Source organism: Pelophylax lessonae (genome assembly GCF_965119305.1).
Source record: "Pelophylax lessonae genome assembly, chromosome: 1".
In the NCBI taxonomy this organism is placed as follows: Eukaryota; Metazoa; Chordata; class Amphibia; order Anura; family Ranidae; genus Pelophylax; species Pelophylax lessonae.
Genome location: NC_138768.1, coordinates 66836507 through 66864158, shown reverse-complemented (window position 1 = coordinate 66864158; position 27652 = coordinate 66836507). Strand labels below are relative to the sequence as shown.

The following is a 27652-nucleotide window of genomic DNA, read 5'->3' as shown; positions in this document are numbered from 1 at the left end:
CTGTGCATTGATTGGGGGCACGCTGGTCACTGTGCATTGATTGGGGGCACGCTGTGGCACTCTGCATTGATTGGGGGCACGGTGTGGCACTCTGCATTGATTGGGGGCACGCTCTGGCACTCTGCATTGATTGGGGGCACGCTGTGGCACTCTGCATTTATTGGGGGCACGCTGTGGCACTCTGCATTGATTGGGGGAATGCTGTGGCACTCTGCATTGATTGGGGGAACGCTGTGGCACTCTGCATTGATTGGGGGCACGCTGTGGCACTCTGCATTGATTGGGGGCACGCTGTGGCACTCTGCATTGATTGGGGGCACGCTGTGGCACTCTGCATTGATTGGGGGCACGCTGTGGCACTCTGCATTTATTGGGGGCACGCTGTGGCACTCTGCATTGATTGGGGGAACGCTGTGGCACTCTGCATTGATTGGGGGCACGCTGTGGCACTCTGCATTGATTGTGGGCATGCTCTGGCACTCTGCATTGACGCCCCCCCCCCCCAGAGGGCCACGGAAAAATGATCAAACTTTGACCGGTCCGTGGTGATAAAAAGGTTGGGGAGCACTGCACTAAGGGATGCCCCGTGATGTGTCACAGCGGGTTTAGCAATGTTCAGGCAGGGTGGATGGATTAGCCGGCCAGGATCCTGCTTTGTGGTATGGGAGCCAGCGTGGAATGCACTCAGAGCTGTGCAGATGTGATGTCAAGAGAGCTGGGATCTCTGTTTTAATGAATGGTTGCCAAGCTTCTTCCCCGGGAGTGATGAGGCTTCAGACTTTACTTGCTAGAATCAGACAAGAATAAAGGGAAGCATAACAAGTGACTAATAGTCACAGCTAAAGGTAATTTTGTCTTTTTTTAAGTCCAACAATAGCGTCTCTTTAAATACAAATAACATTGATACTCTATACTCCATAAAGCTTCTGTACTTGATAGCTGAAGTTTGAATATTTCACATAAAGTCTTCTTAGCTTTGTCGCCTGGAAACCTTGGGGGCTTGGTATGAGTCTTTATCAAAGTATGATCCCCGCGGGTACAGCATTTCAGGTTATTTATGTCCACACTTTACTTCAGGTCCACATAGTCTGAGTTGAGTCATGGTGTTCTTTGTTATACTGGGAAAATAATCAGTGCTAAGTACAGAGCAATCTCTGAAATGGCCTTTCAAGCAGTATTGTAAGAGCCAGTCCAATGGCGATCGTCAATAAGGAGTGTCCAATGAACAGGTAGAACTGGTGGAAGAAAAACACAGTTAGCTATTTTAGAAGAAAGCAAAAGCAATGAGTGCTATTGTAAAATATGAAACTACCTGCGCTGCTCCACAAAACAAATATATATATATATATATATATATATATAAAGTGCTAGTGCTTAACTTAATGTGCACAATAAAAATTGCCAATCAATATGCATAAATAATAAACGTGAATAAATAAATCAATAAATATAAACTGTTGTCTTATTCTTTCAATTAATCATGTGCTCAAAAAACATTGTGCAGTGCAGTGCAAAAATATAAGTCCAAAGTGCTGCGTGCTCATATAAAAAGTGCCGGTGCTCTCTGTACACGAGTAGGTGCTCCCCTCTTGGTCCCCTACTCACCAGAAGCCAAATAATACAGCGCTTTCTGAATCTCCTTTGAAGATAAATGCCTTATAAGAGCTATTTTAATCCTGAGCGCTAGCCTTTTATAAATTAAATGAGTGCTATTAGTTGGGTAACATAATTTGAGATTCTGTGGCACCTTAAAGCAATATTAAAGCTTCATTTAAAAAAAAAAAAAAATTAAATAACAAACATAGTATACTTACCCGCTCTGTGCAATGGTTTTGCACAATGAAGCCCTGACTCAATTTCAAGTCCTGGATTTTATTTTTATTTTTTATCCCCCCCTCCCCCCTTACCTTCCTAACTGGGGTAGACTCTAAAACATACTCACAAGACCAGTGAATCCAGCATTGATCTGCTGCCATCTGCCTCTCTGTCGCAAAAATTCAGGTCCTGTGCAGCCACCTTCCATTTCTACATCATCGGAATCTGACTCGCTCTTTCTGGTTCAGGCAGCTAGCCGGGCCACACAATTATGCGCTGCCAGGTCACTCATTTCCTCCAGCCACTAGGTGGAAAAAAAAAGTGCCTCTTGGGATACCTGACATGCATATCCCAGGAGGCACCTGGATTGGGTACACATCATTTTCACCTAGGTGAGAATGGACACAGGGGGCTTGCTGGAGCATGCTGAAAAAAAGGTAACTACTGTACATAAAACAAAAAACAATAAGGGCTTTTTTAGATTGAGGATGGGGAAAGTTTTACTGGTACAAAGTCATTTCTTGGAGTGAAGGTCCACTTTAAGATAGACCTAGCATTAGATATACGTTTTTATGGTAAGTGCATGGAGGCTATGTAACATGTAAGTGTAACACTTCCATAATATTTTTTGGAATTATTAATATGGAAGCGAAGTTATAAAGCAGCAATGGTGACATTCACTAGACTTCACTGCAGTGACTCAGTCGTGAGTGCTATACATTTTGCATTCACATAGCTTCCAACTGTGCCTCTTTTGGAATTTGCATAATTACATAGTTGAGTTTAAAAAAAGAAACGAGTCCATCTAGTTTAGTGGCCTCCAAAATGTGGCCCGGGGGCCAGATGCAAGCCTTTGCTTGCCTTTATTCGGCCCTTGGGGCACCACTCCTCCCACTGACACAAGACACTATTCCTACTACTGACACCAACGATGGGGCATAATTTCTGGCAGTGGCACTAATGGCACTTTTCCACTGCAAGTACCGGCTCGGCTCCACTCGGCACTGCTTGGCCCAGCTCGGCTCAGTTTGCTTTTCCACTGCGTGGTACAAGTCGGCACCTTTCAGCACTGTATAGGCTCTACAGGGCTCGGTTTGCTTTTCCACTGTTGTAGTACTTAGTAGTAAGTGGGTGGGATTACAACGATTCTCTGACCAATCAGTGGCTAGTAGTGACAAACAATCAATGCTGCATGCAAAGGATTGTGGGATATGGTATCGGTACAGCCCGCTTGGAACTCCAACCTAGGTGGTACTGTTCAAGCGAGCCGTACTATTTACTGGAAAAGCACCGCCGTACCGTACCATACCAAAACCGTTCTAACACGTACCATGCGGTACCATGCAGTGAAAAAGCGCAAAAGCGAGCCAAACCATTCGGTTCCATGCAGTGGAAAAGCGCCATAACACCAACAATGGGGTTCTTCTTCTCACACTGAAACCAGCAATGGGTCACTATTCCCCCCACTGATAACAAAAATGGGGCACTGTTTACTCTAAAAAATGATGGGACAATTTCTACTCCCACCAGCCACAGTCTGGTCCCTCCCCAAGTCTAAAGTTATTGTTTAGAAAATTTGGAGACTCCTGATCTAGTTCAATCAATGGAAGTAATCGAAGTAATGGAAGTCTCTCTTTCTCTTCCATATGCTGTAAACTACTAAAAAATACACTCCTTAGAGTGGAAATCCAGTCAAATACTAACTAAGCCTAAATCTATTCCCAACCCCATTGTAAGCCTATTCTTTGCACTCTGTGAATGGAAAGATCTGTATACTTACCTATTTCCTGGGTGCTCCGGTCTGGGCACATGATAAGGTGCCAGTGCTGGCTTCATTGGAGAGGGGGGACAACTGACAATGGATGCCCCATATTAACTGACAATGGATGCCCCATAGTAAGCCTGTGGGTGATGTCATCGCCCAGGCTCTGTGGCCATTGTCAGAGATCTCTCCTCTTCACTGGAGAGATTATGTGACCAGTCCGGAGTGCCCTCAGCATAGGTAGGTATAGACCTCTTTCCTTTACAGGGTAGTTAGAATAGGCTTAGAATCGGGGTGGGAGTAGGTTTAGGCTTACTGTAGTTGTTTGACTGTACTACAACTTTAATTATCACAAGTTTTACATTACAATAAACCTTTCATTAAACCTCTATATTATTGCATCACATATTTTAAGAAACAAGCATAAGGCCCTTTTCAAAAAACTTTGCCTGTCCATTTTGTATATAGATACAGAAAGAACACGACTGTATCTCACCCGAGTCCATTTAGGTCCACAAAAACAAATGGAAAAAGTTTCCTTTTCCATTTTTGCAGACCCAAATGGGATGGATCAGATAGACACTGATGAAAATGGACACACATCTGCCCACATCTGTCTACCTATAGGAATAGCAAGATGGTGGAAAAATCGAAATAGACATGGATGTCATAATGTCATGCATTCTGTTCAGATCCGACTTGGCAAGGAATCTGTTCTGCACTGATATGGAATGGAGGATGACTGTGTGTAAAGTGACTTAACCTTTTCTGTGGCTGGGCAATTTTAAATTTTTTTACACATGTTAAAATCTGCTTTTAATAATGAAAATCACTTCAAACACCTAAATAATGATATCTTTCATGAAAAAATAGTGGCTGTCGCCTTTTTTTTTTATCACACAATATTTGTGTATCAAACAAATAATTGCAAGAAAAAATAAAGTGTAAATGAACACAATATTCTACCCAATTTTTGGTAAAATATAGATGAGGTTGCATTGAGTAAATAGATGTCAAGCCTTAAAAACTGCACTGTAAAATCGCAAAAATACTATAATACCCAAAACTCTCCATAGGTAATGCTTTAACCGCTTCCGGACTGCCCCACACATATGCTACGGCAGGGTGGCCCTTCAGCGCAAAATCATGTACCTGTACATAGTCTCCATTTCTGGGTCTGGGGCGTGCATGCACGCCGGCGGTGACCTGCTCCCGCTGTGATTGGACACAGCTTGAGCCAATCAGCGGGTCTGGGGGACCCGATGTTCGTAGGCACCCGGGGATCGTTCCTGAGAGAGGCAGAACGGTGGTCTGCCTATGTAAACAAAGCAGATCGCCGTTTTGTCAGAGGGGAAGATGGAGATTCTGTGTTTCTGCTAAGGATCTCTGTCTTCCCCCAGTCAAAACACCCCCACACAGTTAGTAAGCTCTCCCAGGGAACACATTTAACCGCCCGTGATGTTAACCCCTTTCCTGCCAGTGTCATTAGTACAGTGATTTTTTTAGAACTGATCACTGCATTAGTGTCACTGGTCCTCAAAAAGTGTGACCTGTGTCAGATTTGTCCGCTGCAATGTCGCAGTCCCTCTAAAAATCGCTGATCACTGCCTTTACTAGTAAAAAAAATTCCATAAATCTATCCTATAGTTTGTCTCATTAGTACAGTGACAGTGTATATTTTTAGCACTGATCACTGTATTGGTGTCACTGGTTCCCAAAAAGTGTCAAAAGTGTCAGTTAGTGTCCATTTTGTCTGCCACAATATCGCAGTCCCGCTATAAGTCGTCGACTGACTTTTTTACTAGCAAAAAAAAAAAAAAATCAAAACATATATCCCATAGCTTATAGATGCTATAACTTTTGCGCAAATCAATCAATATACGCTTATTGGGATTTTTTGTTACCAAAAATATCTAGCAGAATACATATTGGTCTAAATTGATGAAGAAATTACATGTTTTTAATTTTTTTTATTGGATATGTCTTATAGCGAAAGTTAAAAATTTTGTTTATTTTTTCAAAATTGTTGGTCTTTTTACCAGCTGGTCCCGCCCATTGCTCACAGGGGAAAAGGGAGGAACTTGTGTAAGTGAATTCAGTATATATTTGGGTCTGCTGAAAGAAAGACCAGCTCTAAAGAAGGGAGCGTGACTCCCGAAACGCGTCAACGGTCCAATTACAGGGACATGTTCATTTCCACATGTGGTGGACTCTATACATGCGATTCTTGCTCTTCATGTCTGCGAGTATGTTTTTGGCATTTTAATAAACTTTTTAAAGGTGTCCAAGGGTAATGCACTAGGTGTTTGTGCCTCCTTTTCTTTTTCATCTACAAAAAAAAAAAAATATATATATATATATATATATATATATATATATATATATATATATATATATATATATATATATACCAAGCCCATGGCGGTAGCAGCAGCCTTAGGCTTGCTTTAACTCCTTTGAAGCAGGGCTGGCCCAAGACATTGTGCTGCCTGGATCCAAGAATTAAATGCTGCCCCCCCAAAAAAAGAAAAATCACGCCCAACAAAAGACCCCCACATCCATTATTATATAGAAGTATAAAATTAGAAAATATATATACTTATAACTTATAGTTATCTTCTTCCATAACTTACCACTGGACCGGTCCATCAAACACCCACTGTCTGTTCTCAGTTATCCTGTCACTCATGTGTCTGCCACCACCCTAGAAGATCCAGCCTGCCCTGCGTAAGATGAAGCGCACTGATGTCTGATGTCATTGCGCACACCACAATCACGTAAGGGACATTCCCCAGAGGAGACACTTGTAACGCTCCTGCGTTTTTATATGGTGTGGATTTTCAGCTGCAGAAATAGTTCCACGTCAGTAGCCATGTAAGAGATATGCTGAGATACCATTCCCAACCTCAACGACTCATCATGTGTGGAAGGTCTTATTTCAGCCAGTAAATACACACAATTAGCAAGCTGGTTCTTAGAGTGACTTTATGCATGTGGTAACACAATGATGAAGGTTGAGGGATAGGTTGAGTGGAGGTGGTAGGTGATAGACACTTGAAGGTGAGACAGTAGCAGATGGATGCAGGAAGGTTTAGCAAGGTTGTATGATAGCAGATGATAGAATAGCAGGTGGACATACAAAAGAGATTAACCCAGTGCAGAAAAGTAGCAGTAGTCTCAAGAGCTAGCAATCTAGTTTATGCAGATGTGATAAACAGTCTCTACTATGCAGAGCTAGATAGTGTAAGCTTAGTATAAGTTTATAGAGAATTCCCCTGCGGGGTACTTAGCACTATTAGCGATACAGCCGAAGGGTGGTTCAGGAGAGGCGGATGATCCAGTAGCGGGATACAGGGATCAGCGCAGCGAGGTTCCGTCAGCGAAGTAAGCTTGCAAGCATGGAAGCTTCAAGCAAGGTTAGCATCCAGATAAGGGTGTTTGAACGAACACATGTGAGTGAGAACCGACGCCTTAAATAGCCATCTAGTCCGGCGCTGAGTGATGACAGCTCCAGTCTTAAAGGTGTATGCGCACCTTTCCAAAAGTAAATGGTAGGGCGCATACACTTGTGGAAAGTGTAATTTAGGGTACCAAAGGTACCGGAACATTACAATACCCCCCCCCCTTAAGGCCTGCTCCTGAAGGCCTCTGGAGCTGGTTTGTCTGGGTATCTCGCATGAAAATTGCGGATTAATCTAGGGGCATGTATGTCAGAGGTGTTTAGCCAGGTGTCGTCTTGGGGCCCATAGTTCTTCCATCTAACCAAGTACTGAAGTCTTCTTCTGTAGATACGAGAATCCAGAATCTCTTTTATCTCGTATTCTTCTCCACCTTCAACTTGTACAGGAGGGGGAGGTGGAATATTAGGCCTTATTCCTTGGTCCGGAACATGGGGTTTTAATAGCGACACATGGAAAATGGGATGGATTTTTAGGTCCATTGGCAATGTAAGCTGCACTGCAGCTTTTCCAATAAGTTTCTTGATTGGGAAAGGTCCCAAGAACAGAGGTCCAAGCTTTTTGCTAGGGATCTTCAGTCTCAAGTTTTTTGTTGAGAGCCAAACGAGGTCCCCGATAGTATACTGTGGAGAAGGTCTTCTACGAAGATCATAGTACTTCTTTTGTTGACTGTGAGCGTGTGCAATGGTAGTATTTATTAAACCCAGAGAATCCTTTATTTGGGAAAGATAGTCTGAGGCTACTGGGTTATTTGAAGGAAGGATGCGTGGAGGGAGAATAGAGGGATGGAACCCATAGTTCAAGTAGAACGGACTCTGCTTGGTTGTACTGTGAGTTGCGTTGTTGTAGGCAAATTCTGCCAGGGGGAGAAGATCCAACCAATCATCCTGTTGGTAAGAAGTGTAACAACGTAAATACTGCTCGATGCATTGGTTGACTCTTTCAGTCTGTCCGTTGGTCTGCGGATGGTAAGGAGAAGTGAGCTTCCGCTCAATCCGTAGTATGTGACATAGTTCTTGCCAGAATTTAGAAATAAATTGGGATCCACGGTCAGACAAAAGAGTTTTTGGGATACCATGTAATCTGAAGACATGTTTCATCAGGAGTTCTGCCGTTTGTTTGGACGAAGGTAGTCTGCGAATAGCAATGAAATGTGCCATCTTTGTCAGATGGTCCACTGACACCAAGATGGTATTAAATCCTTTGGAAGGAGGCAATTCTACGATGAAGTCCAATGACAGAACCTCCCATGGAGTTTGGGGTATTGGTAGACTGCATAGTAGACCGGATGGTCTCGTAGTGTCAATTTTGGACCTGGCACAGACATTGCATGAAGAGACGAATTTTTGTATAGATGTTTTCATGTCAGGCCACCAGAATTGCCGAGAAATCAAATTGAAAGTCTTTGTCATACCCATATGTCCTGCCATAGGCACATCATGCGATAATTCCAAGATCTTGGTGCGTAGGGTAGGTGGTATGTAAAGTTTGTCGTTGTAGTAGAGGAAGCCTTCTGCATCGGTAGTTAGTTGTGGTGGGGGTGAATCCAACCTTATACCATGCAGAACCTCTTCCTTCAAGGAACGGACAACTCCAATAATGCGTTTGTGAGGTATTATAGGAACGGAAGGAATTTCAAAGTAGTTTTCTTCAGTTAGTCGTGATAGTGCATCCGCCTTTTTGTTCTTATCTGCAGGTGTGTAGGTCACTAGGAAGTTAAACCTTAGAAAGAATAGTGACCATCGTACCTGTCGATGCGAGAGAGTTTTGCTAGTCTGAAGATATTGGAGGTTTTTATGGTTGGTGTATATAATTATTGGTAATTGGGTGCCTTCGAGTAAATGTCGCCAATTCTCCAGAGCCAATTTTATAGCAAGCAGTTCCTTCTCACCCACGGGGTAATTTATCTCGGGACTGCTCAGGGATTTAGAAAAAAAGGCGACTGGATGAAGTGGTGAAGTGGGGGGAGGTCGTTGGGAGAGTATTGCTCCTACTGCCAGGTTTGACGCATCTACCTCCAGAATGTATTGGAGGGATGGGTCTGGATGGCGTAATATGGGAGCGGAAGTAAACCTTGTCTTTAACAAGTGGAAAGCCTTATTTGCTTCTTCTGACCATTTAAATGGTATTTTTATGCTAGTGAGCTGTGTGAGGGGTCTCACAATAGCAGAAAAGTTTTTTATGAACTTCCTGTAGAAATTTGAAAATCCCAGGAATCGCTGTAGCGCCTTGCGTGTAGTTGGTGTAGGCCAATCCTGAATGCAGGATATTTTACTCATGTCCATCTCGATTCCTGTTTTGGATATGATGTAGCCTAGAAAGAGTACCTCATCTTTATGGAACAAGCATTTCTTCAGCTTCACATAAAGATTATGTACAAGCAATCTCGATAATACAAGTCTTACATGTCTTATGTGTTCAGACAGGGTCCGTGAATATATAAGTATATCGTCCAGATATACCACAACACAGACATCTAGTAAGTCTTTAAAAATATTGTTTATAAATCGTTGGAAAACTGCAGGGGCATTGCATAGGCCGAATGGCATCACAAGATATTCGAACAATCCGTATCTAGTTCTGAACGCAGTCTTCCACTCGTGTCCATCACGGATTCGAATGAGATTGTATGCTCCTTTCAGGTCTAATTTTGAAAAATAGGTAGCTCCACGCACCTGCTCAATGAGCTCAGGGATAAGCGGTAGAGGATAGCGATCTTTTATTGTGATAGCATTCAATTTCCTGTAGTCGATGATAGGTCTGAGACTTGAATCTTTATTGCGAACAAAAAAGAGTCCTGCTGCTGTGGAAGAAGTGGAAGGTCTAATAAAACCTTTTTCCAAGTTCTCATCCAAATAGGTTTTGAGATGGGCAAGTTCATCCTGTGAAAGAGGATAAACATGACCGAACGGCAATTTGCTATTTGGGAGTAGATCAATGCTACAATCATAGTCTCGATGAGGAGGTAATGCTTGAGCATTTTTCTCAAGAAAAACCTCAGAAAGATCCTGATAACATAGTGGTGCAATCTCATCTGTCACCACAGACAGAATCTTCCCGGAAAACGGGAGGTTACACGTTTCCTCGCAATAACAAGAAGGGAAGGTCAAGGACCGTTTCTTCCAATCTATGGTTGGTTGGTGTGTGTGCAACCAGGGAAGTCCCAACACAATGGGAAAGTGGGGTGATGGTATTAAATCGAAGGTAGAAGTCTCCCTATGAGACTCGTTAATAGTGACTAGAAGTGCTTGTGTCTGATCGGTGATCGGACCAGAGGATAACGGAACACCGGTAATAAGACTTACTGAGACAGGTTTGAGTTCAGAAATAATAGGAATTTTATTTAAAGCAGCAAAACATATATCCATATAATTTCCACAAGATCCTGTGTCAATCATGGCCTTAGTAGTAATCCTGTTCTGGTCCCACTGTAATGTCAAAAAAACAGAAATGTAGGGGTTAGTGAATGAAGTTGTCAATCCTCCTAGAGAGACATGTGAACACTCACCCTTCTTTTTGTTGACTAGGGGACAGACGTTTATCTTGTGATCCGGGGATGCACAGTACAAGCAGAGATTTTCATTTCGTCTTTTGGCTTTTTCCATAGTTGATAGCGGTGGGCGTATGGTTCCTACCTCCATAGGAACGGCCAGACTCCGAGAGGAAACGGATAATGGCATTCCCATCTTTTCAGCCTTTCTTTCTCGTAGTCTTCTATCTATGGTGATACTGAGTTGTATTAATGCATCCAGGGTTTTTGGCAGATCCGCTCGGGCGAGCTCGTCCTTAACGGCTTCTGATAGGCCAAGCCTAAATTGGGTTTTCAGAGATGCATCATTCCATTCTGAATCAAGGGTCCATCTCTTGAACTCTGCGACAAAGTCTTCCACAGGCCTCCTTCCTTGTTTCAAGGATCTTAACTGAAGATCAGCAGTACTCTGCCTATTGGGGTCATCATATAGGCTAGTGAGCTCTGCCAGGAACAAGGCATAGGAGTTGAGAAGCTGGTCGTTTTTCTCAAAAAGAGAATCTGCCCAGGCTCAAGGATCGCTTGATAGGTAAGAAATAATAGTACAAACCTTAATGTGATCAGTAAGGTAGGTACGAGGTTTTAGCAAAAAAAGTAACTCACATGCGTTTTTAAATTCGCAAAATTTTTTGCGATCGCCTGTAAATACCAAAGGGGGATTTATCTTGGGTTCAGGGGACTGAGCAGAGGTAAGTTGTGTCAGTCTAATTACCTGCTGCGACAGAGCCTGATTGTCTTCTTTTAATTCAGCAAGTGCGTGTATTAACGCAGATACTTGCTGTTTTAATTGTGTCACCTGAGTGGTTATTTCTGGAACTATTTCTGCTGAATCCATTTTTAGGTTCGTTCAATCTGTAACGCTCCTGCGTTTTTATATGGTGTGGATTTTCAGCTGCAGAAATAGTTCCACGTCAGTAGCCATGTAAGAGATATGCTGAGATACCATTCCCAACCTCAACGACTCATCATGTGTGGAAGGTCTTATTTCAGCCAGTAAATACACACAATTAGCAAGCTGGTTCTTAGAGTGACTTTATGCATGTGGTAACACAATGATGAAGGTTGAGGGATAGGTTGAGTGGAGGTGGTAGGTGATAGACACTTGAAGGTGAGACAGTAGCAGATGGATGCAGGAAGGTTTAGCAATGTTGTATGATAGCAGATGATAGAATAGCAGGTGGACATACAAAAGAGATCAACCCAGTGCAGAAAAGTAGCAGTAGTCTCAAGAGCTAGCAATCTAGTTTATGCAGATGTGATAAACAGTCTCTACTATGCAGAGCTAGATAGTGTAAGCTTAGTATGAGTTTATAGAGAATTCCCCTGCGGGGTACTTAGCACTATTAGCGATACAGCCGAAGGGTGGTTCAGGAGAGGCGGATGATCCAGTAGCGGGATACAGGGATCAGCGCAGCGAGGTTCCGTCAGCGAAGTAAGCTTGCAAGCATGGAAGCTTCAAGCAAGGTTAGCATCCAGATAAGGGTGTTTGAACGAACACATGTGAGTGAGAACCGACGCCTTAAATAGCCATCTAGTCCGGCGCTGAGTGATGACAGCTCCAGTCTTAAAGGTGTATGCGCACCTTTCCAAAAGTAAATGGTAGGGCGCATACACTTGTGGAAAGTGTAATTTAGGGTACCAAAGGTACCGGAACATTACAACACTCCGCCTCCTCATACTCATCAGTTTGCACTATGGCAGGATGAGATGGGGAAATCCAGCCATTACGCGCCTCAAACTGATGACACACAAAACTGCTGTAAAAAAAATCTTGGAAGTCAATTTGCTGCCACTCTCCAAGTTCTGCCTTGGTCCAATGGATCCAGCAGGACCCATAGTAGGGCCCGCCCTGGGTGGGAGTTATGCATTCGCTGTTTTTTCAATATGCCCCCCTCCATGACTTCCCAGTTAATGCATTTCTACTCTACCTGCCAGAGATAGACCACAGCATCCCTCACCATGTTGATGTCTTGGTAGTGGAAGAGTGTCTCCTGCAGTCCACAGTAGAAGATTATAATAATTGGATGTGCCAGGTAACATGCGTAACTGACCTTCGATAATATATTCCATATTTCACATGACAGCATTGTATTTAGGAGACCTGTGAAAAGAAAAGAAATACATTTAGTGTGACCTGTGAACGCTGCAAATAATTAAACGTGGAATTCTTGCCTAACAGTAACGATTCCTAAAAATGTCCCCTCCCCCCTCCTGCTGCCTATCCTGCCTACCCTATATAAAAATGTAAAATCTGTATACTGTGGCATTGGGGAGATTATAATCACGTGGTAGATGTTTTTACTATGAGTTGCGCCAGTCCAAATTTTAGTTTAGGGCATGGCAGCCCACTATTATTAAACAAAATGGAAAATTCACATAGACATCAGTTGCCCACGCAGGGGTTCTTCTCTTTGTCAGCAGCTGTTCTTCTTCTTACCAGTACCTCTGACTGCATAGCCCAGTTCTCCTGGTTCACTTGGCTCCCTTAGACTTTAGTCGCAGCACCCTGCTTCATGGTCTACTCTTGGCCTCTGGATAAGGGTTCTCCTGACATCTCAATAGGAGCCCACCTGACTCCTGGGACAAGACCTCCTGTCTGCTGGCTAGGGCACCTCTGACCCCTCATTGAGACCTCCTGTCTCTTGACTTCTGGCTGGAACACCTCTGACTCCTAGGTGAGACCTCCTGTCTCTTGACTTCTGGCTGGAACACCTCTGACCCCTGGGTGAGACCTCCTGTCTCTTGACTTCTGGCTGGAACACCTCTGACTCCTAGGTGAGACCTCCTGTCTCTTGACTTCTGGCTGTAACACCTCTGCCCCCTGGGTGAGACCTCCTGTCTCTTGACTTCTGGCTGGGGCACCTCTGACCCCTGGTTGAGACCTCCTGCCTCTTGAATTCTGGCTGGAGCTCCTCTGACCCCTAGGTGAGACCTCCTGTCTCCAATATGGGAGCTGTTTCCAAACGGGGAGCTCTGAGCTATCCTCAGGCTTAAGTATATAACAACTCTGCACACTTATGTACTCACTCAGGCTGCAGGTGGCCTGTAAAATCCGGAATTGACAATTGCGACCCACACAAGACACTCTGTAACCTTCAAACTCCATTTCCCGAACTGGGACTACAGAATTTCTCTGCTCAGAAAATATAGACTGGAACCTTGCATCAAGCCTTAATGTGAATCCTGTGTAATTTTCTCCTACATTTTCACAGTGGCAGGGTTTTGCACTGTCACAATACATACACAGAGGTTCAGTCACATAATCCTGCAGCTTCAACTCCCCTGTGTCAGTAAGCGCTCAACAATGCTTGGGAATTTAGGTAAGCTATGACATCACCCATAGGCTCCCATTGAGAAGCGGTTGTTAAACCTCCCTCCTCTCCCCTGCTGCTGGTTGCTCAAAGCTGTGGGATCATGTGACCGGTCTGGAGCGGACTGAAAAAAGGTAAGTATACCTTTTACACAGGATAGGCAGGATAGGTAGCAGGAGCTGGGAGGGGACATTTTTCAGAATAGTTATTGTTAGGCAGGAATTCCACTTTAATATCTTTCTATCTAATAAGGCTGCATAACAAAACTCCAATTTGCAGAAAAGCTACAAACACCCCCCCCCCCCCTCCCCTCCGTGTAGAAGGCACTCGTGCAGACATTTTCATTAAACCGCCATCATATCACCTCAGCCAGCTTTTTTTTAGGGCACGCTCTGAATCTGGTAATTTGTGCTGCCATTACACAGGAGCTAGTTAAAGTGTTGATGAGTTATATTTAGTGATTTCAGGCGGAGAAGAAGATTGCAGTGCTGAGGCTTCAACACAGATATCTAAACACAGATATGTAAATCCGAACAATGAGCTTCTCGTATTTGTTCCCCATTGGGCTTGTAAATATACAATTGAATACATTTTGTTATCTATGTTCCATAACTGCAAAAAAATTAATTCCTGTAGATCAGCCTTATTCAACATCTTTTGCTCCAGAGGAACCCATGAAATAAACTTCAGGTCTCAAGAAATACCTGTAATTATTATTTGGGAAAAATGCCCCTTATATTGGTGGTTAGAATACCACCCTTACAGACAAATAAAAAGATCATCATGTCATGCCGCTGACTCTACCAAGTGGCATTGGTTCCAAAACTATGCAGGCACCATAATTTAGTTTAAACACCTACTACTCAAGGGACTTCTACCAACCTCTAGAGAAACCCTAGGGTCCCACAGAACCCTGGTTGGGAATGGCAGCTGTAGATCATGTCTGCAGTCCCAATAGAAATGTCCTATGTCCTGTACACACTTGCTGGTATCTTAACCACTTTACAACCGGAGGATTTTGCTGTCTTCCGTCCAGGCCACTTTTTGCGATTCGGCGCTGTGCGACTTCAACTGACAATTGCGCGGTCGTGCGACGCCGTACCCAAACGAAATTTACGTCCTTTTTCTCCCACAAACAGAGCTTTCTTTTGGTGGTATTTGATCACCTGTGCGATTTTTACTTTTTGCGCTATAAACAAAAAAAGAGCGTTTATTTTGAAAAAATAACAATATTTTTCACATTTTTTTATATGAAATTCCCCCCAAAAAAGATGTAAAAACCAATTTTTTTAAAAGTTTTTGGCCAATTTGTTTTATGCTACATATGTTTGGTAAAAAAAATCGCAATAAGCGTATTTTGATTGGTTTGCGCAAAAGTTATTGCGTTTACTAACAAAGGGAAAGATTTCTGTCATTTTTGGTGTTTTTTTTTTTAACGCGTAATGGCGGCGATCTGCGATTTTTTTTGCGGGACTGCGACATTGCGGCGGACAGACCGGACCCCTGACTGACATTTTTGACACTTTTGGGGGTACCAGTGACATTACTGCAGTAATCAGTGCTATATATATGCACTGTTACTGTAAAAATGACACTGGCAGGTAAGGGGTTAATTTTATTGGAGAGGGAGGGGTTAATGTATGCCTGGTGCTTACGGACGTGTAGGGGGGGAGGTGACTATGTGATTCATGGACAGATCGGATGTCCAGCTATGCTGAACAGTCCGATCTGTCACTCCCTGTCACTATGGAGATCCGCCCGCTGTGTTTACACACAGCGGGCGGATCTCCAGACTCGATCCCTGACGATCGGGTAAGAGCAGCGGCGATCGCCGCTGCTCCTCCCCTGGCCCGACTCCCGCTGTGAATGAAAACAGCGGGAGCGAGCCTCCGGCGGCGCGCAAGCGCCGCCCAGAAGGGGAGGAGCCCAGTCACGTTAATACTACGTGACTGGACGGGAACGAGCCACTCTGCCGCAGTACTATTACCGTGAGCGGTAGTAGAGTGGTTAAGGAGAGTAATTGGAACTCCTAGTTGATATCTTGGGTCTACAGAACTTTTAGCCACTAAGTTGTAGAAATCCGAAAGTGGGAGTGATTGAGAAGCTTAAAAAAAAAAAACTGAGCAGTTTAAAGAAAGGTGTTACAATGAGCGTTTAGTTACATAGTTACATAGTAGTTGAGGTTGAATAAAGACAATAGTCCCTCCAGTTCAACCCGTGTAGGTGTGTATGGCCGTAATCATCTCTCATACCCCTGAATGTCCTGATCCTTGAGATGTACGTCTAAGAGTCTTTTGAAAGCCACCATACTACCCGCAGAAACCATCTCTTGTGGTAGAGAATTCCACAATCTTGTAGCCCTAACAGTAAAGAACCCTCCACGTTACCCGAGGTTAAAATGCTTCTCCTCTAATTGCATTGTATGCCCTCGAGTCCTCATGCAATCCTTTCGACTGAATAGCTTTCGTTTTACAGTAAATGTTGGGCTTACAGAGAGGCTTAGTTGTAAAGTGTTTGTAAACCCCCCAAAAAACCTGCAAGACAATGGCATAATGTGCTATTATGCATCACATACTAGCACATTATGAAATACTTACCTTAGAACGAAGCCCCCACAGTGGCACCCGGTCACCGCTGAGGGGGCTGACATGTTCCCCTGGCGTTTCTTCCGGGTTCGCCGGCTCTGGCGCTGTGAGTGGCCAGAGCCGCAATAACGTCCCTTGGTTCCAGAAAAAGCTCTAAAGTTCAGGCATGATATGCCGGACCTTCAAAGCGCATGCGCCGCTGACATCAGCGGCTGCATGCAGGGTTATTATCTCCTAAACAGTGAACGTTTAAGAGATATTTATTTGTTTGTTTTTTAAAAATTTTTTTTACCTTAATGCATTTTCTGCATTAAAGAATATGTAAACCCAACATGTCATATTCCTGATATGTGGCTGCTGTACCATGTACTTGTATGGGAAAGGGAAAGTACTCTGTTCTCTTTGTATTGCTTCCTTTGTGTGAAATCCCTGGTGCTCCTGCCAGTCCCTCTGCTTTCCTATTAAAAACTGACCACACAAAGCAGAACACAAACCGTGGTCAGTTTTGTAGCTGTGCTGGGAACCCAGCTTGCTCTCCTCCAATGATCAGACTTGTCCTGACACCACTGATTTTGGGGGGTGACGACAGGCCAGGAAAAGAGAAGAGAAGGACTGGGACTGCTCTGTGCAAAACCATTAAACAAATGATTTTTCATTTTTCAATCACTTTAAGCTTAAAGTAAGTGTTAAAATTAAAGGGAGGGTTAGACTGTAAAGCCCTTGAAGGCATTGAAGGCATGCTTACTTTTTATTCAAAACATGTACATTCTGTTCATAAGTATTTCTAGAGTGTGAAGTAATTTCCAAATGTTTACAGATACTCTACATCTTCAAAAATTAAGAACATAAAATTACCTATAAAGTGAACCTGTTCTAAAGCTGTACAATTCAAACTTACTTAATGACATAGCTCCCAATTGTCCCTGATTTCGAGGGACTGTCCCTTATTTTGAACAAAGTCCCTCCGTCCCTCTTTTCTCCCCATTTGTCCCTTATTTTGGTTTGATTTATATAAATGTTTAAAAAATTTACTATTTTTCTATACAAAAGTATCTTATAATGCTAAACCTTTCATCCAATTTGTAAATTGCTGCATTTGTAAATTCCAAAAGCCAATATAAAGGAATAGTAGTGTTAAAAAAAAAAAAAGAAAAAAAAAAAAAAACACACTTTTGGGATTACCCAATCATTTTTTGTATAATTCTACTTTAATGGGGGGCGTGGCAGGGGTGGTGTCCTATACCTACATACGTTTGCTAATAGGTGCCCCTCATTCCCATCTCAAAGTTTGGAGGTATGTTATGATGAAATCGTATCTAAAGCAATGGGAACTGTATTACAAAATGATTAGCAGACCCAGAGATATATGCAGCTGATGTCTTCTACCCCTTCTTCTCTCTATATCAGCAGTTCCATTAGCTGATAAGTATAAAAAGCAATCCTTCTGGTATCCCAACATGACAATGGGCCACACCAACATTCTTGGTAGATTTATTGTATATCATCAGCTGTTAAACTCATTACAATTTGTAATATGGTGGGCCCAGGATCACCAGCCAGCCACTTATAAGAGTAAAATATCTTTTATTGTATTTCCTGTTAATAACTCTGGCATAACATAAAATACCACAGTGGGGTTTATTTACTAAAGCTGGAGAGTGCAAAATCAGTCTCACTACTGCATAGAAACCAATCACCTTCCATGTTTTATTGTCGAAGCTTAATTTAACCACTTACCCACCAGGCCTATTTCGGACACTTTTTGTTTACAATCTAAAAAAACTACTTAGAACCCCCAAACATATATATTTTTTTAGCAAAGACTCTGGAGAATAAAATGGCGGTCATTGCAATATTTTTTGTCACGCGGTATTTGCGCAGCGGTCTTTAAAACGCCATTTTTTTGGAAAAATTTAGAACAATCACATTTCACTGCAGTTAAAAAATACTAAACAGTAAAGTTAGCCCATTTTTTTGTATATTGTGAAAGCTGATGTCACGCCGAGTAAATAGATACCCAACATGTTACGGTTTAAAATTGCGCCCCCCCCCCCCCCCCCCCGTGGGATGGCGACAAACTACGGTCAATAGAGATCTCAATAGGCGATGCTTTAAATTTATTTAACGGTTACCAGTTTAGAGTTAGAGTGTAGCTTTTTTTTTTAAATTATTGCTCACGCTCTGGCGATTGCGGCGATACCTCACATGTGTGGTTTGAACAGCGATTTAATTTGCGGCTCGACTTCCGTATTCGTTTTTTTGTGTGCGCGACCTAACGGTGACGGGGGCGGCTAAATTTTTTTATTTATTTTTTTCCCATTTATTTTATTTATTTTTTTAACTTTATTACAGTTTAAAAAAAAAAAAAAAATCTGATCACTTTTATTGCTGTCACAAGCAATGTAAACATCCCTTGTGACAGCAATATGCAGTGACAGGTACACTTTATGGAGGGATCGAGGGTCTAAAAGACCCTAGACCCCTCCACTACACTTCCCTGTATGCAAAACGCCAAAAACGGCGTTTTTGCATACAGCCGTTTTTCAAATTTGCCGCCTTTTTGCAGCACACTAACCCGGAAGTGATGTCATGGACGCCACCTCCGGGTTACGTCATCGGAGACCCGATCGAAGCCGTTTCCGACATTGATTGGGACTCCATCCAGCCGGCGGACGCGCCGGCTGGGTGCTCGGGGTTCCCGGTGGGACGGGAGCCCCGGTAAAAGCCACGGAAGGCGGCAGGAGGGGGGGGGGTAACGATCGAGCGGCTCCCGAGCCGCATCTGTCGTTACCGACGGAAAGCCAACCGTCCCGGTATACCCCCGCAAAGTTTACGGACGTCATATGACGTCCGCCCAGGGGGAAGTGGTTAACAAGCTGAGGTTAGAAGCTCATTGGCTACCATGTACAGTGCACCAGTCTTAGTAAATCTACCCCAATGGCTCACCACCAGTATACAAGTCTCACACCAGGGTTTAGGGCTCCCATCTGCTTCAGAGTGACGCAAAGGCTGTCGTAGCTCAGCAGACACTATCTTAGTCGCCAGACTGTCCACACTTTCTCACAGCTGTGGCCTGCCACAAACTTCCAACTCACAGATAGGTGCTGACTCCTTCCTGCTCTATTTTAGGCCACCCTGCAGTTGGGTTAACCCTCTTGGGACCAAAGTCCCTGTAATCAGGGTTGGAGGCTCTTTCTCCCCCATCACTTACACATTTATTTCCCATCACTTACATATTTATTTTGATGTGTCACATCTCATGACAATTACCTCATTGCTTTACTATTTGACTAACACCTTTAAAAAAAAAATTGAATAGTGATCTCATTGTCTTATGATCTTTGATAAACATGTCTAAGCTAATATAACTTGCAAGTGAAACATTTTCTAGATTTGATAGATTAAAAAAAAGGAATATGGGGCTAACAGAAAGCTACCTAAAATGGATAAAGCCAATTTAAACCAATACTAGCAGTATATCATTTTTATCATATAGAAACGTTCTTTTGATGAAGCCGTTTTGTCTCTTAGACAAAAGGCCTAGGACCCCCTTTCTTATAAGAACACTTAGGAGGCAAGAAACTCCAGACCAAGTTCAGCTTTCAAAGGAAAAGTTGATTGGTGAGCATAACCTCAGCTGCTTATATCAATGAATCTATGCATGGTTTTGGCATGAAGGTAACTTCTGTTTATACATTTTTTTCTTCATATACATCTCATAAAATTAGAATATCATCAAAAAGTTAATTTTGTTCAGTAATTCAATTCAAAAAGTGAAACTCATATATTTTATATAGATGTCTTACACACAGAGTAATATATTTCAAAAATGTATTTCTTTTAATTTTGATAATTTTGGCTTACAGCTAGTGACAACCCAAAATTCATTATCTCAGAAAATTAAAATATTACATAAGACCAATAAAAAAAAGAGATTTTTAATACAGAAATGTTGACTTACTGAAAAGTATGCCCATGTACAGTATAGTATGCACTCAATACTTGGTCGGGGCTTCTTTTGCATGAATTACTGCATCCATGCGGCATAGCATGGAGGCGATCAGCCTGTGGCACTGCTGAGGTGTTATGGAAGCCCAGGTTGCTTTCATAGCGGCTTTCAGCTCATCTGCATTGTTGGGTCTGGTGTCTCTCATCTTCCTCTTGACAATACCCACAGATTCTCTATGGGGTTTAGGTCAGGCGAGTTTGCTGGCCAATCAAGCACAGTGATGCCATGATCATTAAACCAGTTATTGGTAGTTATGGCAGTGTGGGTAGGTGCCAAGTCCTGCAGGAAAATTAAATCAGCATCTCCTTAACCACTTTATCCCCGCTCACATGGAGGCTACTGCGGCAAAGTGCCGCGATCCCGTCCAGCGATGTAGACCTACGTCGCTGGACTCCGCCCCTTGTGTTCATTAACAGCGGGAGTCGGGCCAGGGGAGGAGCAGCGGCGATTGCCGCTGCTCTGCCCCGATCGTCGGGGATCGAGTCTGGAGATCCGCCCGCTGTGTGTAAACACAGCGGGCGGATCTCCATAGTGACAGGGACTGACAGATCGGAGTGTTCAGCATAGCTGCACATCCGATCTGTCCTTCTGTCACACAGTCACCTCCCCCCCCACACGTCAGTAAGCACCAGGCATACATTAACCCCTCCCTCTCCAATAAAATTAACCCCTTCCCTGCCAGTGTCATTTTTACAGTAACAGTGCATATATATATAGCACTGATTACTGTAGAAATGTCACTGGTACCCCCAAAAGTGTCAAAAATGTCAGTCAAGGGTCCGATCTGTCCGCCGCAATGTCGCAGTCCCGCAAAAAAAAAGATCGCAGATCACCGCCATTACGCGTTAAAAAAAAAACATCAAAAATGACAGAAATCTTTCCCTTAGTTAGTAAACGCAATAACTTTTGCGCAAACCAATCAAAATACGCTTATTGCGATTTTTTTTACTAAACATAGGTAGCATAAAACAAATTGGCCAAAATTTTTAAAAAAATTTGATTTTTACATTTTTTTTGGGGGGAATTTCATATAAAAAAAATGTGAAAAATATTGTTATTTTTTCAAAATAAACGCTATTTTTTTGTTTATAGCGCAAAAAGTAAACATCGCACAGGTGATCAAATACCACCAAAAGAAAGCTCTGTTTGTGGGAAAAAAAGGACGTAAATTTCGTTTGGGTACGGCGTCGCACGACCGCGCAATTGTCAGTTAAATTTGCACAGCGCCGAATCGCAAAAAGTGGCCTGGACGGAAGACAGCAAAATCCTCCGGTGGTAAAGTGGTTAAAGCTGCTCAGGAGAGGGAAGCATAAAAGGCTCTAGAATTTCCTGGTAGAGGGCTGCACTGAGTTTGGACTTGATAAAACACAGTGGACCAACACCGGCAGATGACATGGCTCCCCAAATCATCACTGACTGTGGAAACTTCACACTGGACCTCATGCAACATGGACTGTGTGCCTCCCCACTCTTCGACCTTAATTTCCAAATGAAATACAAAATTATCAACAGTCTGTGATGATTTGGGCAGCCATGTCATCTGCTGGTGTTGGTCCACTGTGTTTTATTAAGTCCAAAGTCAGCGCAGCCCTCTACCAGGAAATTCTAGAGCATTTCATGGTTCCCTCTGCTGGAGATGCTGATTTTATTTTCCAGCAGGACTTGGCCCCTGCCCACATGGCCAAAAGTACCAATACCTGGTTTATTGATCATGGTATCACTGTGTTTGATTGGCCAGCAAACTCGCCTGACCTAAACCCCATAGAGACTCTGTGGATTATTGTCAGGAGGAAGATGAGAGACACCAGACGCAACAATGCAGATGAGCTGAAGGCCGCTATCAAAGCAATCTGGGCTTCCATAACACCTCAGCAGTGCCACAGGCTGATCGCCTCCATGCCACGCCGCATTGATGTAGTAATTCATGCAAAAGGAGCCTCGACCAAATATTGAGTGCATACTATACTGTACATGGACATACTTTTCAGTAAGCCAACATTTCTTTATTTAACCATTTTACCACCGGAGGATTTTGCTGTCTTACGTCCAGGCCACTTTTTGCGATTCGGCACTGTGCGACTTTAACTGACAATTGCGCGGTCGTGTGATGCTGTACCCAAACAAAATTTATGTCCTTTTTTTCCTACAAACAGAGCTTTCTTTTGGTGGTATTTGATCACCTGTGCGCTTTTTATTTTTTGCACTATAAACAAAAAAATAGCGTAAATTTTGAAAAATAACATTTTTCACATTTTTTTATATGAAATTCCCCCCTCCCCCAAAAAAAATGTAAAAATCAAATTTTTTTAAAATTTTTGGCCAATTTGTTTTCTGCTACCTATGTTTGGTAAAAAAAATCACAATAAGCGTATTTTGATTGGTTTGCGCAAAAGTTATTGCGTTTACTAACTAAAGGAAAGATTTCTGTCATTTTTGGTGTTTTTTTTTTTAACTAGTAATGGCGGCGATCTGCGATTTTCTTTTTGCGGGACTGCGACATTGCGGCGGACAGATCGGACCCTTGACTGACATTTTTGACACTTTTGGGGGTACCAGTGACATTACTACAGTAATCAGTGCTATAAATATGCACTGTTACTGTAAAAATGACACTGGCAGGGAAGGGGTTAATTTTATTGGAGAGGGAGGGGTTAATGTATGCCTGGTGCTTACTGATGTGTGTGGGGGAGGTGACTGAGTGACACAGGGACAGATCGCAGATTCAGCTATGCTGAACCCTGCAATCTGTCACTGTCTGTCACTTAGGAGATCCGCCCGCTCTGTTTACACAAGCAGGCGGATCTCCAGACTCGATTCCCCGACGATCAGGGAAGGGCGGCGGTGATCACCGCCGCTCCTCCCCTGGCCCGACTCCTGCTGTGACTGAATACAGCACCGCCCACAGGGGGAGGAGTCCAGCGACGTAGGTCTACGTCGCTGGACGGGAACGAGCCACTTTGCCGCAGTACAGTCAACGTGACTGGTCGGCAAGTGGTTAAAGTCCTTTTTTATTTTTTTTGGTCTTATGTAATATTCTAATTTTCTGAGATACTGACTTTTGGGTATTCACTAGATGTAAGCCATAATCATCAAAATTATAATAAAGAAATGCTTGAAATATATCACTCTGTGTGTAACGCATCTATATAAAATTTAGGAGTTTCACTTTTTGAATGGAATAACTGAAATAAGTTAACTTTTTAATGATATTCTAATTTTATGAGATGCACCTGTACTCAGTCTGAATTGCCCAGGTTTGTGACAAGTCTACTTTAAAGCATCGTTCAACATAAATATAATTTATTCCTTGGTACCTCCATATCCTTCCTGACACAGAACAAGGATCATGGCAATAGCGGCTGCCCACAAAGTCCTATGGATGCCTTGGTAAAGAGCGGCAAGGATGGAGTAAGACGTAGGAGAATCATCCAGAATGAAAGCAAGACATATCACCAGAAGCATGACAAGCAATGCAGATATCCATCCAACAACCGCCTGAGCCTGTACAGAGACAGAAATCCTTCTGATTACAGAATATAAAAAGAAATAATAAAAAAAAAAACAGATGGCTCGACAAATGTACCCAATGTACTCTTCAAGCTGAATACAGTTACAGTACTTGTCAGACTGCAAACTCCTGGTGAATCATTCATCATCCTCACAACTGTCAGAAGAGTAAACAGACATTATCGTGTCTTAGCAGCGTACAAACCTGAGAGCAAAGTACAACTCCCTAAAAATATATTGTTCTATTATCAGATATCGTGTTCCAGGATAAAAGGACCACCAGTGCAATATGTGACACATATGGATACACACTAAGGGCTCCTTTACACTTGCTATGATTTTAATACACAATAAAGCGCCTACTGCTTTAAAAGAGAAGTATGGCTTTACATTTTTTTCCCCAGATATAGTTACCTAGGTGGATGCTGCATCTGTCCCCCGGCGCCTCTACACTGTGAACCGATCGATCGAACACCGCCAATCGCTCGGTTCTGACAGCTCCCTGAGCAGAGAGCTGCTGACTGTCAGTCACAGCTCTCCATTTTGCCTCCTCCTCGCTCACTGGAGTGCTGGGCTGTGGAGGGATGGGGAGCAGCTGGCTCAGCCTCTCAGCGGCTTGCTGAGAGGCTGAGCCGAGTGACGGTCCAGGCCCCTGGCAGATCCCGACTCCGTGTTTGTGATAACGTGGAGCTTGGACTGCCTTCTGTGATGTCAGTAGAGAGCGGACTTCAGACTACTCTCTGCTAAAAACAGGTCACAGGAGTGCAGATTGAACTGCACTCCTGTGATCAATTGGAGATGTACAGCCAAACCAGCTTTGGCTGTATTTTTGAGGCTTCGTTAATGCTTTTTTGAAGCTTGGAAAATGCCCTGCATGTTGATTTTCTATTTGTTTTAAAGGGTCTCAGTAAAACCCTTGCTCAGTAGTACCCCCAGCTCAGTAATACCCCCGTTCAGCACATCTGCAGCTCATTGGTACCCCTGCTAAGCAGATCTCCTGCTTATTACTACGCTCATTCAGTAGATCCCTCGCTCAGTAGTCCCCCCAGCTCTGCTGATCCTCGACTTAGTAGAAATTCCCAGCTCTGCTGAGCCCCCACTCAGTAGTAATACCCAGCTCTGTCGATCCTCTGAATTGCTGATTCATTTCTCTCTCCGGTCCCTACTCACCTCCCACTATATTGCTCCCACGTTGTGCACCACATGTGGCATCTGCTAGTTTCTCTCACTCCTGTCCCCCAGCTCTGCTGATTCTTCACCGTTCAGTTCTCTCTCTCTCCAGTCCCTGCTCAACATGTGTGACATCTGCTAGTTTCTCCTGCTCTGATCCACCAGCTCTGCTCATTCTCAGTCCTCTCTCACTGTTCCCCACTCACCTTCCACTATAGTGTTCCCATATTGCGCACCATGTGTGCCAACTCTTAGTTGCTCCGCTCCAGTCCAGACCCTGCTCACCCCACGCACCAGATGTGATGTCTGCACCAGACACTTCCAGAATATACATACATACATACATACATACATATATATATACACACACATGAACTGGAAGTGACTGCTGATGACATATTTCCAGTTTGTTTGCTGGCTTCCCAGTGCATCTTGGAATATCGCATACATCCATTACCTCCAAAACAAAGCAAAGCTAACTCTAAAGAATTGTCCCTCAAATACTGCAGCTACTGTTAGCGAGCATTGTCATAGACTTCTATGGAGGCTTTTGAGACTCTTTGAAGCAACAAGAAAGCTACATGGTGTATCATTTTCAAAGTGAAGCAAAGCAAACACCACAGTGTAAACAGGTTAATATTTTTTTAGTGATAGGTGCTTTGATTGCCATTCAGTTTGCTTTAAAAAGTGTGTCCAATGCCACATTTTTTAGCGAGTGCATGCGAGGCCTAAGGCCTTAGAGGACATAGGGTGGCATCACATCCAAGCTGAATATTGAAAAATCAGCTAAAGTAAGTGCTATCATTGCTCACAAGAAAATACCAGTTTCCTGGCTGTCACCCTGAAGTATTAGCCTCAATTTTCTGAGTCACTGACCTGGAAGAAATATTCTATGGATCATGAGTTCTGACTTCACTAGCTACATACTGGTCAGGGATTCAAAGCATCAATGTCAGTGGGTCAAAATGTATACGGTGAACCCTCTATGTCACTGATGACAGCTGACTTGCAGGAGGTACCATACACAGTGCAAAGTCATGAGGCAAAATCATAGACCAGGCTGCAGGTCAGAGCAGGTGGCAGGTAAGTATGGCTAAAAAGCCTTTAGAAGATGAGGGACAGGCAACAGACAAAAACAGGATGGATAAACCAAACAGCATTTCGAACTGCAGATTATCCAGACAAGTAGCAAGCAAACACAATTGATTGGACCTGAACTTAATGCTCAGAACGGGCGCACTCCTGATGAGATCAGATGCTCCCAATGTCCAGCAGGTGGCAGAGGCTGCAGACTGATCATTACAGTATGCAGGGAGTAAGCATTTTTAGAATTAGGGTCCTTTCACATGGGACGGACTCTGTTTTGCTCAGCGGGGGATCGATCCGCCGATCCCCACTTAGCAGGAGGATGACAGCTCCATCTCAGCTCTGTGTGTGGAGACAGAGCTGTCAGATTTCCACTGTCCTCTATGGGAGATCGGATGACATTGGACTGCCTATCAGTTCCCATCCGATCCTCCAGATGGATGGAAAATAGGGTTTCCATCCATCCGGATTTCACGGACAGGATTGGATCGGAGAGCAGCGGTGTCAGCGCACATGTCACCGCTGACATCCGCTGCCCCATAGGGATGCAGGCGGATCGGATCGCCCGTGTGAAAAGGGCCTTAAAGTAGAAATATAGTATTTTTTTTTTTCATTTTGGATGGAGCAAGGGAGGGTTATAACCCCTGTCAGATTTTTTTTTGCCCTTTTTGTCTCATGGCAGAGATTTACCTTCACTTCCTGTCCCATACCTGAACAGGAAGTGAGAGGAAATCTCTGTAAATTAAGGGAATTCCTTGGGCCCCCCCCAGTCACCAGAATGAGTGTCCCTATTGGAAAATTTCCTCTCTCTTACTTTTCTGGGGACAACCCAAAATTTGAGATCTCCTTTTACTTCACTTTTAATAATAATGGCAAACAGGACAAAAAGAGAGGAAGAATCTCCTTAACGGGGGCACAGACAGCAATAAAAACTGGACAGGTGTTCTAATCCATCTCTACTCTATCCAAAACTTAAAACAAAAATACATATATCTCTTAGGACAGGTATCCTTTAATATGTAATAGAGCTGTAGTTGTCCTGTTTGAATGTTTGCCATTTTCTGTGCTGGAATAATGTGAAAGGCCTGAAGTACAACAGTTATAAAATATACAAAAGTCAATGACAATCCCTATTACATTTACCTTTTTTTTTTTTTTTTTTCAATATCTTGGTTAAAAGACTTTTATTAATATCAATAAAATCTTTATGGAAAAAAAAAAGACTTTGCCATCTGTATTTTATAGTCACAAGCACTTACCTTGTTTGTAATGTATTGCTTTTTGGCAATCATAATGCCAGTCATTACACCAACTAAAAAGGGGCCGTATCGACAGTAAGGTTTGGTGTAATACTCCACCCAGTAATTCATACGGGCCTGACTGAAAAAGAAGGATTTTATAATGAGTAGATCACAGCCTA

At 43.2% G+C, this 27652-nt stretch overlaps 1 protein-coding gene across 1 annotated transcript in view; it reads right to left on the bottom strand.

Annotated features, from left to right (window-relative positions):
* Positions 1-930: 930 nt before the first annotated feature.
* Positions 931-27652, bottom strand: part of LOC309552182 (O-acyltransferase like protein-like) — a gene marked incomplete at its 5' end in the record, with an annotated part of 137390 nt that continues 110668 nt past the window's right edge. Inside the window, 4 exons of the mRNA XM_082252995.1 lie at positions 931-1235; positions 12523-12665; positions 23784-23970; positions 27492-27612. Of these exons, the coding sequence (XP_082109121.1) occupies positions 1137-1235; positions 12523-12665; positions 23784-23970; positions 27492-27612 (550 nt within the window). The 3' untranslated portion in view covers positions 931-1136. The remainder of the gene's footprint in view (positions 1236-12522; positions 12666-23783; positions 23971-27491; positions 27613-27652) is intronic.